The 15,886-nt window shown below is 41.9% G+C and overlaps 2 protein-coding genes across 2 annotated transcripts; one reads left to right on the plus strand and one right to left on the minus strand.

Moving 5' to 3' along the window:
* Positions 1-3,625: 3,625 nt before the first annotated feature.
* Positions 3,626-4,972, minus strand: LOC126794364 (FCS-Like Zinc finger 2). Its single transcript, XM_050521063.1, has 2 exons — positions 4,572-4,972; positions 3,626-4,284 (listed from the first exon to the last, which is right to left on the minus strand). The coding sequence occupies exons 1-2, from the start codon at positions 4,856-4,858 to the stop codon at positions 4,098-4,100; spliced, it is 474 nt and encodes a 157-aa protein (XP_050377020.1). The 5' UTR covers positions 4,859-4,972; the 3' UTR covers positions 3,626-4,097.
* A 4,375-nt stretch (positions 4,973-9,347) lies between these two features.
* LOC126794882 (uncharacterized) lies at positions 9,348-11,465 on the plus strand. The gene is made up of 2 exons (XM_050521676.1): positions 9,348-10,342; positions 10,654-11,465. Exons 1-2 carry the CDS (start codon positions 9,451-9,453, stop codon positions 10,776-10,778), a joined length of 1,017 nt encoding a protein of 338 aa, XP_050377633.1. The 5' UTR covers positions 9,348-9,450; the 3' UTR covers positions 10,779-11,465.
* Positions 11,466-15,886: the final 4,421 nt, after the last annotated feature.

A 15,886-nucleotide genomic window follows, 5' to 3' on the forward strand; every position in this document is an offset into this window, starting at 1 on the left:
ACATATCTCCCCACATACTTTTTATGTCTGCTACACACAAAGGCAACACCATAATGCTTCGCACCTATGTTGATTACTTGCATATTGCCTCTATATGTGCACCTTACGACAACTTTTCATGCTTATTTTGTCTAAATTGCCTTTATTGATGTATTTACATGACTCTTGCCTTGCTCTCTCTTGATGAGTACTCTCTCCATGAGCAGTTCACTTACACGACTTAATCTCCACGGGTTCCTTACACCCATTTATTCACCAGGGGCTCTAGCGCCCGAGGTTTTCGCTCACAAGGATCCGAGGTCACTCACCAGATCCATGCATGCTCCGACTGCTAGTCAGCGTCCGGGGCTAGCACTGAGATCCTAGGTCACTCGCCGGATCCATGAATGTTCCGACTGCTAGTTAGTTTTCGGGCCTAACACAAAGATCCTAGGTCACTCGCCAGATCCATGGATGCTCCGGCTGCTAGTTAACCAACGAGCCTAGCACCGAAATCCTAGGTCACTCCCCAGATCCACGGATGCTCCGGCTGCTAGTTAACCCCCGAGCCTCGCACTGATATCCAAGGTCACTTTCCAGATCCACGGATGCTCTGGCTGCTAGTTAACCCAGGAGCCTAGCACCAAGATTCTAGGTCACTCTACAGACCATATATGCCCCGACTGCAAATCTTTCTTTGGGCCTAACTCTTACACCCCGGCCCGGCTATTCTTCTTGGCCCCAGGCGAGTAGGTACACACCCCGGCTCGGCTCCGCATCTCTTCTACAGGCGATTACGTACACTCTCAAGCCTGATCCGGGAGCGCACTTAGACAGTCTCTAGCTCGGCTTCTACATCTCTGAAAACCGGGGAACTTATGCATCCGCCCTGCCATGACCCAAATATTAGGGAACTTAGGCATCTTACCTGCGACGCCAACCAAGGCGAGTCCCTAGCACTTCCGACACGGCCCAACTTGGCTCCAAAAGAACTACGTTTGGTTTGATCACATGCATGGGTACGAAGCATTCTAGTTCACCTAGAGGCAACCATATGTCGAACACACTGCCATGCGATCCCCCGGATCATGCTCTCCACCCATCGCCATGTGATCCCCCAGATCATGACCATATATCACACACATCGCCATGTGATCCCCCAGTTCATGACCATATAACCACACACATCGCCATGTGATCCCCTGGATTATGGTCACACAACGCCATATGATTTCCAAGATCACATTCGCCTTTGTCTTGATTTAGGTTCTCCCGGGACCAAACTTGTCTCATCACCCGGTCTCTCCGAGACCTGGCATCTTTTATACCAGGCCCATCCCTCTCTAGCGCCATACGGAGACCAGGGGACTTATACATCATACCCGCCGCACATTCTCATCCGGCATCATGTGCCTACTCATCATACATGTGCATACTCATCGTGCACCATGTGCATACTCACCACGCCTCACTTGCATGTTCATCATGCCTTGTCATCATACTCGCATCATAGGGTATCTCGAGGACCTCACATCATTGTGCATGTTTTCTTTACGCCCGGTACATCCTCCTCTTGCATGGGGACTTTGGGGAATGGGGACTGGTAACGTCGCCACTGGTGCTCCGACACTCGTTCAGGCTCATACTCCTGATGTTTTGTTTGATAAAATCTCCACCTAAGAGAGTCTGTTGACCGAGAATTTGGGGACTTGTTAAGGAAATGTCATTTATAGGGCTAACCATTGGAATTATTCGCCTTCCACTTGGTTACCGTAGCTCTGAATCCCCACTTTAGGGTCCAGTTAGTCTCAAAAGTCCAATACATGCATTATTAGCCTTGTAAGGGTAGTTTGGTAAATTCAGTGGTCACACATTATTTATCTCTATAAATAGGTCTCTCCTCTCCATAAAAATGTAAGTTTCCTAAGCATCCACTCTCACTTATTCTCCTACCTAACTCTACACATTTCTATCTTGGTAGCTGACTTAGGCATCAGAGCGTTAAAGGCTGGCCAGCCCGGTCTCTTCACCCCGTAACGTCGTGCGTTCATGATTTACAGGTGACGGAGAGCTTTATCGGTTCGCCGGAATTCCCCCGCTGGAATCCCGACATAACAACCTGCTACTTGTTTCATAGCAGAACTGGTAATCTCTGTTTGACTTGAAAGGCGTGCGCCGTGCAAGGACGCGGGGATATAGCAAGTAAGCAGTTTTGTTGGTGTAAAACAGTTATATCAATGGCAGATTATATCCAAAAGGCTGAGATGTTCAGTCAACTCCCTCCTTCCCATTCCGAGCGCTAGCGGGTAGATATGAATTTTTGGTCTCTTGTTCTCTCAGTTGCACATGGAGTTAAACCCCAAGCTTGAACGTATTTTAATGGTTGAATTGGATGCTTCTTGCAGGCTTGCACTTTGGTAATGCAAGTAGTATTACTCTGTGCTCCTAGTATTGAGAGGACCGCTACTATATATATATTCCCACACCACAAGGCTTCTAGTTTCTTGAATCTGCCAGTCCAAGTTGACATGAAAACTGGAGCTTCCATATTCACTAGGCTAGTTGGTTTTGGCTTAAACTTCCTCAAACAGTCAAAAGTACGTCAAGTAATGTCATGGAGTATCCACATCATAATATAACAAGATTTCCGAACTGTAAGTTATAAGTTAGCCATTGCTTAGAGCCTTAATTAGAGGCTTGCTCGTTTCTTGTCGTGTTGACTCTACGCAAATTACATTATTACAATCGAGGGGATTCGACTTCCGGATTCTATGGTAACAGAGGATTAAACAGCAATCATATGAAGGAGAACCGATGAGAACAGCAATGTCAACAGTTATGACCATTTCATCCTCGTCTGGAAAGGAAATTTTCTTCTAATAGTGGCCACCGGCTAGCAACACTACTATAGCTGGCAGTATTTTTCCAGTTATAAGCACAAGAACGTCAGAAACAGTTTACGCCAATCAGCCAATGTGTACCTTGTCTTCGTACAAATCCTCCTTCCCCATTTCTTTTAATATAAGTTAGGTTTTATAATTGAATATATGAGAACGAAAAATAACTAAGATGTACATTACCGGACAAGTGACTAGGAAATGAAAGCAACCAACAAGTAGGAGTTTATTCACCAACAAACATACAATGAGCTACAATAAAGCAAAGTCACAGTTATTGTAACTTCGTCGAGAATTGCTCATCTTGTCTGGTTATGAGAGACTTGAGCACAATTCTTGGTCGTTATGCATTTCCTTTCACCAGAAACACAGTTCATTTTCACCTTGGATACTGAAAACATCTACCTACGTTTTGTTTTTTCAACCTATGCCGTTTGGGAGGATTCTCCAATGTAAATTTCTTGATGATCTCCCATCATACCAAGTTGAACACACTGTGAGGTCTAGTGGTCTTTAACTTGGAATCTAAGCAACAAACTTGAAGAGCTTTTCAGAAAAGCGATTCAGTGCCAAAGTCAGTCATTATAACCGAAAGAGCTTCTCATTATCCTTGTCGTATTCAACCAGTAACCAAGGAACCAACTCCCCTTTATGAATTTCTAATTCTACAAAATATCCAGTTCTCAACCCTCTCAAGCACCCCAAGTTTAACCACATAAAAATTTGCACAAGGAGAAGCAAGAACCGAATCAGGAATCAGAAAGGAACTTCATTTCTTACAAATCTCTTTCTTTCCATTTTGGTTTTTCATCATTTGCAAAGCTGAAGCTTTTGCTTTGCAATTACCAGATGGGAATACGTCATTACATAATACACATAGTATATTCATGCTGTTAATCTAAAAACACAAAACGAAAAAAGAAAACAAACCCAAAAAAGAGCCATCTCATAGAGCTTAGTCCCTCCCCCCAAACCATGCACACTTTCTTCTTCATATGTAGAGCTTAGTCCCTCCCCCCAAACCATGCACACTTTCTTCTTCATATGTATACAACCACTTCATAGTCAGATTCTGAAGCCCTCAAGATGGGTCTTCAACCTTTATAATCTTCATCAGATCTCTCCTCTCCTTGGCCTTGTAACTTTCTTGGACAGAAATGAAATCAACCTCAGATTTCAAATCTTTCTTTTTTTCTTATTTCTTTTTGCTATGAGATCAATTCAAGCTGCTGCTACTGTGCCTGGCCGGAAAGGGTAATCCTTGGCCGTGTTTGCAGAGCTGGATTTCCTTTGCTCCCTCTTTCTCAAAGCTTTCATGGAACTAGAAAGATTCCAGTTCTTCTCTTTAGCTTCATCTGTCTCTATCTGCTCATCTCTGCACTCTTCACTACAGAAGGGAGTGTCACCTCTGCAAAAATTTACCAAAATATCCATCAGCACCAGACTACTTTACCATGCAGACAAACAGACAACTCCAAATCTAGAACAAAAATTGAACACAAACTTTCCTCAGATCCCCAATATCTCGACCAAAAATCACATCTTTTCTATTTGGTACTCAGAAAAGGTGTGATTTTTATTCTATTCTTGGCAAGTTCATAATTGAACAAATCACATCTTGTGAAATCCTTAAACTCTAAACCTAAGTAGACACAAACAAATCTGAGAAGAGAAACAGAAACAAAGCTTACTAACCTGTACATGAAGATGTCCCTGTTCTCCCCAAGTGGTTTCTTGCATAGAAAACAAGCCTCCAAAAAATGAGGCTGGTGCTCTTCAAATCTGGCATCCCAGAACCTCCCAGATCTCGGCGAAAAGGACGAGTTCGACCCAAACGACCCCATCCTCCTAGTATAACACATGGGCCTCGAGAAAAACGGATGCTGACTCCCAGAAAACCCAGCTTCCATATCAGTCAGCGAGGCCAGCCCGTCGTCTTCCTCCACAAAACAGGGCCTCCTTGAGCCCGAAACCGAGTCCATCTCTGAGTTCTTAAAAAGCTTCGATCTTTGTTGAGAGAAAATGTGCAAGTGAGACTGAGAGAGAGAATAGAATGTGAGAGGAAATGGGGAGAAGTGATGGGGTTTTAAAAAGGGGTTGGTGAAGAAGAAGAGAGATGTAAACAATAAACAACGGCAGGGTTTTCTGAAACCCGTGTTTCTGAATCCATTGGCTCAAAATACCTGCATCTCTCAAACCATCTATCATTCGCCCTCGGTTCCTTCTATATTTACGGTCGCGCCATCGGACGGTGGTTCTGAGGTGGTGGCGGGGCGGGAAATATGAGGATGCTTTTGGGGTAGAAGAGGAAGAGAGGAGAGTGGGAGATCTTTCTCTCACTGGTAGGGTCCGATTCCCGCAACCTAATCGCACTCAACGATAGTTCTTAACGTAATTGTTTGTATTCTAGAGGGGGGGTCCTACACGCGACGGGGAAGCGCGTGGGAGTAACGTTCAGGGCACCGCAAAGGTCGTTGTCGAGGGGTTTTTCTCGTTCTTTTGGCCGTGCCTTGTGGCAACGACTTTGAGTCTTTAACCCTTTGCCTACTCCAATTATTTGAAAAGTTAAGGCAAAGGCGTAGGGAGGAAAGCAACGAGATCAAAGAATCAATGAGGGGGGGCATGAGGGTTATTTTTCTTTTTACATTTACTATGTTTCCCTGATGTGGTAAAGAAATGTAAAACAAGATATATGACACTGTATTGTTCCCTTGATTCGTTGAACGGTGTGGAAATGTATTTCAACCACTAAAGCTTAGTCGGCATGGTTTGAATAACTTTTTGATGGTGCAATGTGATCTCTTGAAAAAAATTTGTTTTATAGTTTCGGGTTGTACAATGTTTATATAGTCAAAAAATCTGACTATATTGTCTTAAGTGAACATAACAAAAAAGTAGGAATGAGATTAATTTAGATCTCTATTTATGTGAAGAAAAATTTGAACCGTGAAACTAAAAGTTAGTCGGCAAGATAACATATCTCATGTTTCTTTAGTTTACGATTTTATTTTATGGTGAAATTTGAATGATAGTATTACTCGATTATTATTAACAAAGATGTAAACACACGTATGTGCGTCCCTTTAAAAACGATATATACGAATATCAATATAATTCTAACTTTAATGTAATATGCTTGAAGATGATGTGTTATCGAATGTAGATTAATGATATTGAAAACAAGTTTCCGGTTGTTAGTATTCTCACTACAACAAAAGGATAAAATAATATCAAATCTGTTACAAAGTTTTTAATAGTATAAAACCAAAATAGTCCATCTGGATATGCTAGTGTAGATTTTGGTATGACATGGTATTGAGTATAATATTTCACCATTTTGTTGGAGAATTGCTATCAAAATCGATATTGAAGAGAACAACAACTATAATAATTGATCTTTTGATTTGATGATTCAAAAACTTTAATAAGCATCACCGTTGCGTCAATATAATTCAAAGTATTCATGTTGAATGTTTACAATTGTATTAAAGTGACATTGCGAGACACTTCCGATCATATTTGTTAAAGTAAATATAGTGTACTAATAGTAACACTAACTTATTTCATGATTGAAAATTTGAATGAACCTCCTTTTGTGAAAGTTCGAGTGACCTTCCCCATCATCTTGGCAAGACCATTCCCATTATAGTATTATAATTCCTACACTTTCTAGAGAACTCTTCTGCCTTCATTGATTTTCACATTTCCAGAGAAAATCACAAAGCATCCAACATTCCTCTTCCCTCAAATAAATCACAAAGCCTTTTTGCAGAGAAAAATTTACTGGAAAAAATAAATAAAAAACTTAAAAACCAACCCCAAAAACTGAAAAAAAAAGAAGAAGAAGAAAACGCATAGTGCCGGCACCGTTTTAATATTTTATTAATATCGAGACAATCTCGGCCTTTAATTTATGGAAATAGATAGCATGAATTCCCAACATCATTTTGGAGTTAGTATTCTGATTGCTTCTTTAACGGTCAACGTTTTTATTGACTAAAAAAAACCTCATAGGAGTTAAAAAATTTACATTTCACCCTCAACTGATTTTTCTTTTTCTGGACCCGAGCTCTCTCTCTCTCTCTCTCTCTCTCTCTCTCTCTCTCTTAGTGCATGGTGGCGATGTCATTGAGCTTGTTCGTTCGCCGGCGCTCAATTTTTGACGGGACGAGACCAAGAAACATGCCAGACTCGACGTAAATACATGGCGATTTTTCTGCAATTTATCTTGGGTTATAAATTCGCGGAGAGGATGGAGTAGGCACCAATATCTTACATATAAGTTATAAACCCAGAAAAATTGGGATTTCAGAAAATTGGGGAAATCGAAAAGGTAAGAGTGTTTTTGGATTTGATTCGAGAATGGAACACGGGATTTAGGAATTGAAGAAAGGAAAAGAATTCAGATTTTGAGTTAAGAGGACTGGCGACATGGAGAGATAAGATTCAATTACAATGGTCGTTTTAATTGAAAGAGGAACATAACCTAACATTCGGATCTGGGTTTAGTGCAATAATTGCAATTGGTTTAATTTAATAACTATTAATATCTTGAAAACTGTGATGGTAAATTTTTATTTTACTATTTAAATCTAGTTTTTAGACTAACAGTGAGTAAACGAAAACATTTTAAAAAATCACGTGTTTAGCACCTGTTGTTGTTGATGTCTGAACACCGCTGAAACACGAATGCACTCTAATAAAAATAGGAAAAGGACATTACTTGCTCACCGCAAGTCCTTCTCACGCGCCATTAATTGAAGGTCAAAGTCACCCTCTCAATTCACAAATGACCCGCCCAGTACGTGTACTACACCCTCCAGAACCCACGGTTTCACTTCATCCCGCCCTTGCCCCTCACTCCTCGGCTGACCTCACCCTCCCTTTTGTCGTTTCCCTCCGCTTCCCCCACCACCGCGGGAGAGACAGAGCTGGGTCCCGCCCAACACAAAAGAAACCATCAAAATTGGGGCCCATGGCCCATTACGGGGTGATGGCGTGGACCGGGATAAGTGTTTGTTTTTGTTCCACTTCATTTCTTGGGATTTGTTTTTATTGTGCGTTGCCCTTTCTCCGAGGTTTTTGTTTCCCTTTTTTCAGCTGCCCGCGACTTCCCGGGCACCCCCTCGCCGCTGCCCGTCTCTTGATGACTCGCCGGTGTACGCGTGTGGCGGTCTCCTTGTACCACCGCAGATGGTTGCGGTCTCTGCCACCGTGCCACGCGGTGCGCATAGGACAAGAGGCTACGATCTTTACTGACTCATGGTGTTAGTGATTCTCTGCTGCCAGGAGCTTTTGCTCATGCATCTTCAGCCGTTGGATGGTTTTTACATCTCTCTGTGATCACCGTCACTCCATGCTTTCTCACTTTACATTTGTTCAACAGTTTGTACCGTATATTAGTATCAATACAAAGCTGGGTAGTATGTATCTTTCGAGAGTTTCTCCTGACATACGGATGTACGATTTGTAACGCTATACGTATCTATACACAGATAATAACAATTCAATCTGTGTCCGGTGAACTTTACTGTTAGCATGAGTCAACATACAACAACACAATCTCACCAACCAAATCCCTAGCCGTATAAATTGACAAATCAATCTTTGTGTTCATACTTGATAATTGATAGTTTAGAATGTTATAAATACCTTGTAAGTACTCAATTCAATATATAAGATTGTAGCATATTCTACTTGGTATCAGAGCATTGCTCTGTCTTTTTTCTGGGTTTTATTTTTGGTTGTTTACCTTTTTTTGGCAGAGCTCGGCAACGCAACGTGAAGTGCTCCTCCGCTGCTCCACTGCCGTGCTACTCAACTGCCGTGCCCCTCCGCTGCCGTGCTCCTCCGCTCCTCCACTGCCGTGCTGCTCCGCTGTCGTGCTCCTCCGCTCCTCCACTGCCGTGCTCCTCCGCTGCTCCACTCCTCATCTAAACCCGACCGGACTCCCGCTGTCGTGCTCCTCATCCAAACCCGGCCCTCCGCGCGCCTCCGACGTCGCCATCGCCATCATCTAGCGCTCCTCACCAAGCACCGGCGTATCGAGATCCATACCTACCGGCGCTGCAAGCTGCTTGCTGCTCCGCCCCTTTCACCGCCACTGTGACCTCGTCGCCGTCGTACGCCTGGCGCCGCTCTCTGGACCCCGGCACCGCTCCCTCAGGCCAAGCCCGCCGCAACACGCTCGCCCTCTTCCTTCTGCTTCTTCCATCTCTCCGTCCTTATATCTGCCCCGCTCCCTCAGCCTCGACCCGCCCGGCCCGCAATCAATTTCAGCCCGGCCCGCATTAAGTTTCGAACTCGGCCCGCATTCGACTGCGACCCGACCCGGACTGTGACCCGACCCGGACTGTGACCCGACCCGGACTACGACCCGACCCGGATTTCAACCCTACCCGGATTGTGACCCGACCCGGATTGTGACCCGACCCGGATTTCATATTCTTTTTCAATGGGTTCTGCAGACGAAGCTGATGTTCCGAAATTTGAGGTATCTGTCAAGAGTTCTGATAGTGGGTCATTTGGGGGAACTAAACTCAATGGGACCAATTACCGCAAATGGAAGCGACTTATGACGGCTCACCTTCGAGGCATGCACAAGATGGGGCATGTAACCGGAATAACTAAGGCTCCTAGTGCAGATGATATTATTGCCTACACTAAATGGGACGACAATGATGGCCTTGTGATGTCCGTCTTGTGGAAAGCTATGAATGAAGAAATAATTGATTTGGTGGAGGCATGTGACACTGCGCAGGCAATATGGCTCACACTTGAAGGCTTATATACTAATGACTCTGATTTCATACAGGTTCATGAGTTAATGTGCACCGCTTTGGCAATGCAACAAGATGGGCAACCGGTGGCGCAATATTTCACCAAACTAAGAAATATTTGGGCTGAGATTGATGTGAAACGTCCTTGCATGATCAAACATCAGGAGGATATTATTTGGTACCAACGTGAGAAGGAGCTTGAGCGAGTTCACCATTTTCTGAAAGGTCTTGATACTAAACATAACAATGCGAAAGGGGAATTGCTCCGCCAGACCGAGCCACCTAGCTTAACTGCAGCTTTCACATATATCCGTAAGGATGAATCTCAGCAGAACAGCCTTCATCACACACAAGTTGAAGTTTCCAGCCTTACTATCCGTGCTCGATCTTCAGCACCGCCCCTTCAGCAGGCCATTTCATCCTCACTTCATCACCGAGGACCACCACCAGGCTTCGGGAATCAGCCCCGCCCTCCTTGCTCTTATTGTCAAGATACCAACCATGCTCGTGCAACCTGTTGGAAGTTGTATCCACACCTTAGGCCCCAAAGGCCTAATTATCGTCCTAAAGCAAAAGCAGCTATTCAACTGATCCAGGAACCAGATATTTATGGTGTAGTTGGACACGATCATCATACAGCAGGAGGAGTAACACCCACAGCATCAATAGCTGGTCGTGGTAAGATTGGTATAACTTTACATATTTCTCACTTTGGTAGTTTTGATACATGGATTATTGATTCTGGTGCATCCGATCATATGACTTATGACAAATCTTATTTTACTATATTATCTCCTCCACCAGTACCATATGTTACTAATGCTAATGGTGAGGCATTCCCCGTATTAGGTAAAGGGTCAGTTCGTATTACTCCCACAATAGAGCTTCACAATGTGTTATATGTACCTGCTTTATCTCATCATTTGATATCGGTCCCACAATTAAACACTGAAGCTAAGTGCTCTGTGACATTTTTTCCCATGTATGTGATATTTCAGGATCTTCTCACCGGGGAGTTAATTGGTCGGGGGTATCTACGGGGCAGGTTGTTTCATCTGGATCAGACATATGCGGGAGAAAAACCAGGGGCACAGTCCCAGATCGCTTTACTCTCCACTTCTGATAAGCTAAGTGAAGTTTGGTTATGGCATCGTCGCTTGGGGCATCCTTCATTTAGTATAATGAAAAAATCCATGCCTACTTTGTTTATTGGTGTGGATGAGTCAGTTTTTCGTTGTGAAACATGTGTTTTAGGCAAGAGTCATCGGTCTACCTATTCCCCTAGTACTTCTAATAAAAGTATCATTCCTTTTGAATTAATTCATTCTGATGTTTGGGGACCCTCCAAAGAGTCTACTATTTCGGGAATGCAGTATTATGTGTCATTTATTGATGATTGCACACGTCTTTCATGGATTGTCCTTCTGAAAACCAAAAATGAGGTTTTTTCGGCTTTTCAAGCCTTCTATACCACTGTCCAAACACAATATAATGCCACAATAAAAAATTTTCGTTCTGATAATGGGGGGGGAATATGTGAATCGTGTCTTTCAGGAGTTCTTTAACGCACATGGCATTGTTCATCAAACAACGTGTCCTTACACACCTGAGCAGAATGGAGTTTCCGAAAGAAAAAATCGTCATTTACTTGAAATGGCTCGGTGTATTCTCTTTAGTGCCCATATGCCTAAATACCTTTGGGGTGATGCTGTCATAACTTCTGCTCACCTCATTAATCGTCTTCCATCTCGTGTCCTTGAAGGCAAAGTTCCATATGAGGTGCTTGCATCCCATGTTTCCTTACCCTCTTTTCATAATCTTCCCGCCCGTGTTTTTGGTTGTGTTGTTTTTGTCCATCTTCCAAAACATCAGAGGTCTAAGTTGGTTGCCCGAGCGGTTAAATGTGTGTTTGTTGGATACGGAGGGCATCAGAAAGGGTACAAGTGCTATCATCCACCTACCAGAAAGTATTATGTCACTATGGATGTTACTTTCTTTGAGGACATGAGCTATTTCACGTCTTCTGATACTGCCCTTCAGGGGGAGATTTCATATTTTGAAGAGCTGTATCATGGAAAGGGGGAGACAAGTCAGCCAGGAGATATGGTGACAAGTTTGGTTGAGATTACTGATGATTCTGGTATAGTCACTCCAGAGATTCAGGTACCAGAAGCTGAGAGTACAACTGCCCCTCCTGCCTCCCCTACTGTTGTTTATACCCCTGACCAACGTTCCCCTGGTACAGAATATCACTCATCTGAGGTTAGTAATTCTATTGGGGCTAATACTAGTGAAGCTAATAGTAGACAATATGTCTTGCCAAATAGGTCTACTCGAGGTCAGCCAACAAAAACATATGAACCTACCCTTCAGGCTAAAGCTAAGTATCCTGTGGCAAATTTTATGTCTACCAAAAGATTGTCTAAGTCATATGAATCATTTGTGAATCAAATTTCTGCTGTATCAATACCTAACAAAGTGCAGGATGCATTGGGAGATCCAAAATGGAGAAAAGCGATGGAAGAAGAGATGGAAGCATTACAGAAGAACAACACTTGGGAGCTTGTAGCTCCACCACATGGCAAGAAGGCAGTGGGATGTCGTTGGGTGTTTACAGTAAAACATAATCCAGATGGGTCAGTAAGCCGGTATAAAGCACGCCTAGTAGCAAAAGGGTTCACCCAAACATATGGCATAGACTATGATGAGACATTTGCACCTGTTGCAAAGATGAACACTATTCGGGTATTGCTCTCTTTTGCTGCTACTTTAAACTGGTCACTTAGACAATTTGATGTTAAGAATGCATTCCTTCATGGAGAACTTACAGAAGAAGTGTATATGGATCTTCCTCCTGGATATGTGGCAGCTTCTCCAGATAACTTTGTATGCAGATTAAGAAAGTCTTTGTATGGTCTTAAACAGTCTCCTCGTGCTTGGTTTGGAAGATTTTCACAATTCATGAAGAAAATTGGCTACAAGCAGAGTAATTCAGACCACACATTATTTCTCAGACACCAACAAGGGAAGGTAACAACCCTAATTATATATGTTGACGATATGGTAGTTACTGGTAATGATACTATTGAGATGGATAGTTTACAGAAGCAACTAGCTACAGAGTTTGAGATGAAAGACTTAGGAACACTCAAGTACTTCTTGGGCATTGAGGTAGCCCGAGGAAGTGATGGTATCTATCTATGTCAGAGAAAGTACATCCTTGATCTACTAACAGAGACAGGTATGTTGGATTGCACTCCAATTGATACTCCTATTGAGCAGAACCATCGGTTAGCAGAGTACCCAGATCAGGTGCCTACTGACAAGACTCGTTATCAGAGGATAGTTGGACGCCTGATTTATTTATCACATACCAGACCAGATCTTGCATATGCAGTAAGTGTAGTGAGTCAGTTCATGCATAATCCCAGTATGGATCACATGGATGTTGTTGTGAGGATTTTGAGGTACTTGAAGTCAGCTCCAGGGAGAGGAGTGATGTTTTCTAAACACAACAATATCATTGAGGTTTGTGGTTTCACAGATGCAGACTGGGCTGGAAATATTACAGATCGGAGATCCACATCAGGGTATTTTACCTTTGTTGGGGGTAATCTTGTTACTTGGAAGAGTAAGAAACAAAAGGTGGTAGCTCGATCAAGTGCTGAAGCAGAATACAGAGGTATGGCTCAGGGAGTGTGCGAGTTGTTATGGCTTAGAAATTTGCTACAAGATTTGGGTGTTAAGCCTAAGTGTGCTATGCAGCTGTACTGTGACAACAAGGCAGCTATTGATATTTCACAGAATCCTGTACAACATGATCGTACAAAGCATGTGGAGGTTGATCGTCACTTTATAAAGGAGAAGCTAGATGCTGAGACCATTAGCTTTCCTTTTGTTCCTTCAGAAGATCAACTTGCAGATATACTCACAAAAGGAGTGTCTAAAAAGGTTTTTTATGACTCACTTAGCAAGTTGGGCATGGTCGATGTGTATGCACCAACTTGAGGAGGAGTGTTAGCATGAGTCAACATACAACAACACAATCTCACCAACCAAATCCCTAGCCGTATAAATTGACAAATCAATCTTTGTGTTCATACTTGATAATTGATAGTTTAGAATGTTATAAATACCTTGTAAGTACTCAATTCAATATATAAGATTGTAGCATGTTCTACTTTTACCGCTGAGACAAATTTATTGGTTGAACCGAAGCAATGCCCCACAGGTGAGGCTTCTGCGTTTGTATCTTCAAGTCTAAGTTTTCTCCTGACAATTCTTGAACAAACCAAATTAGTACAGGTATTTGTGGTCACCTGCATTCGTAAGCGGAGTTCGGAATCCCCAGATATTCATTTCTTATGGAATTAGGAAACTAAATCTAGAAAAGAACGCACATATATTACGCTCGTATTTTTTGTTTGTATATGCAATTATGTTAGTTGTTTGAACATCAGAACTACTCGCGCATACTTGCCCTCACACAGGGGGCGACGAAGGAAGAAAATAATTTGATTCGACTGCGTAAAAGTGCTCGACTTGATCTATAAGTATTTTTATTTTCCTATCATGAATGCTTAGTTAATTAGAGGATAAGTTGTAAAAATTAATGGATAAGTTTCTTACTTGTAATCTCTATTTGATTCGCTTCGGGAAGCTATGATTCGATAAAGCCACATTCATTAATTACTACAGATGGTCGACTTTGTAAGAGTCTAGGTGTGGAACTCTAATACACAAAGCTCAAATCCTACCAACACAGATATCAATCATATCATTGCGTAAATTGAATCTCAAATCAATTTTTGGTGGCAAAAAGAGAGGAAGCGATCAATATCTCTTGCGTAAACCGTTCTAGGAGCTCGATATTAGAAGCATTACAGATATCATTGTTAATTAATTTAATAAAAAATTTGCATTCCTCGTGTCATGATATGATAGATGTATCTAATACGTATCATTTTAGGGCAACGAATTCTATGGTGAGGAGGATTAAAATGGAATCAAATTGGGAGAATCATATATATTTGAAGTTTTGTTTTATTTTTGTTTCTGGCAAGAAATTACAAGAGAAGAGATAGTGAGGGAGGACGGTGAATCTTATAATTGAAAGACAAAAACTTTTTAAACATAACGACACAAACACTAACTATTTAAAACAAATATTTTAAAAACTCACAAAGTCCTCCATCACACAACGATGAAACTAAATCAAGAGGTAGATCCTATACAAAACTAAACATGTTGTTATAAGATCAAAATTTGCCGGACCATCTGTAACTTAGTTTCCATCTTGAAAAGTGTGTGTGAGGATTGAAAATGCATTTTGAGATATAACACGCGCAATTACCTTAATCCATCCGCAATCGCCAAGGAACATGCAAAATGAGGAGATTTGAGGATATTGTGAATCAAGGGAGAGTCCACTCCAAAATACACGTTGTTTTCAATTGTGAACAGAAACGAAAACTAAACAAAGTAAATTAAATGTGCACTTGAAATGTAAATACATATGTGGTGCTAATTTTATGCTAGTAACATACTTTTGGTCTTTTATTTGAGGGTGCATTGTCAATTTTGGCTAATAATTCAGTCACATATATCACAACATATAAAAAACGTTAAAAGGTGTTTTATGAATCAATCAATAAGGCGAACATGGGTTTGCTCAACTCACAAGCGTGATGGTGGATTTGTTGGTTAGGTATGATTTTACTAACATCTAGTTCCAAAACAAATAATTTTAGACCAACCATGCTAGTGCTCACATGGAGTGAATAATGGTAATGGAGGATATGCACAAGTCGGAAGTCGAGTTGGTTATTAATCTAACACAAAAGAGAAAGGAAACAGGCTTTTAAGCATGATTTGATTCTTCATGAAATTATTGATCATTGAGATGACAATCTCCGTTATAAATATATACCTTTCTCCTTGGGTGGAGTCCCCTTCCTATTTAAAGTGACGTCCTTTGTTTCGTTTTTCTTTTGGAAAGTGACAAGCTACATGATATGAGTTGCAAGCTAGTTGTGTCCCTAATCCCTATGGTCCCCGACTCCCCCATCCATGGCGGCTACGTACATCATGATCCTTCCAAAGACCACTAAATATATGGCTACTTTCTCCCTAGCGATGGTTAGGGTTTAACATACCATATATCAAAGTGATCAAACTTCCCATAGTTAAGATGATCTAGCTATCTGATGGCGGCCTCTCTGCATATAGCTC

This window comes from Argentina anserina, chromosome 5 (assembly GCF_933775445.1).
Source record: "Argentina anserina chromosome 5, drPotAnse1.1, whole genome shotgun sequence".
NCBI classification, from domain to species: Eukaryota; Viridiplantae; Streptophyta; class Magnoliopsida; order Rosales; family Rosaceae; genus Argentina; species Argentina anserina.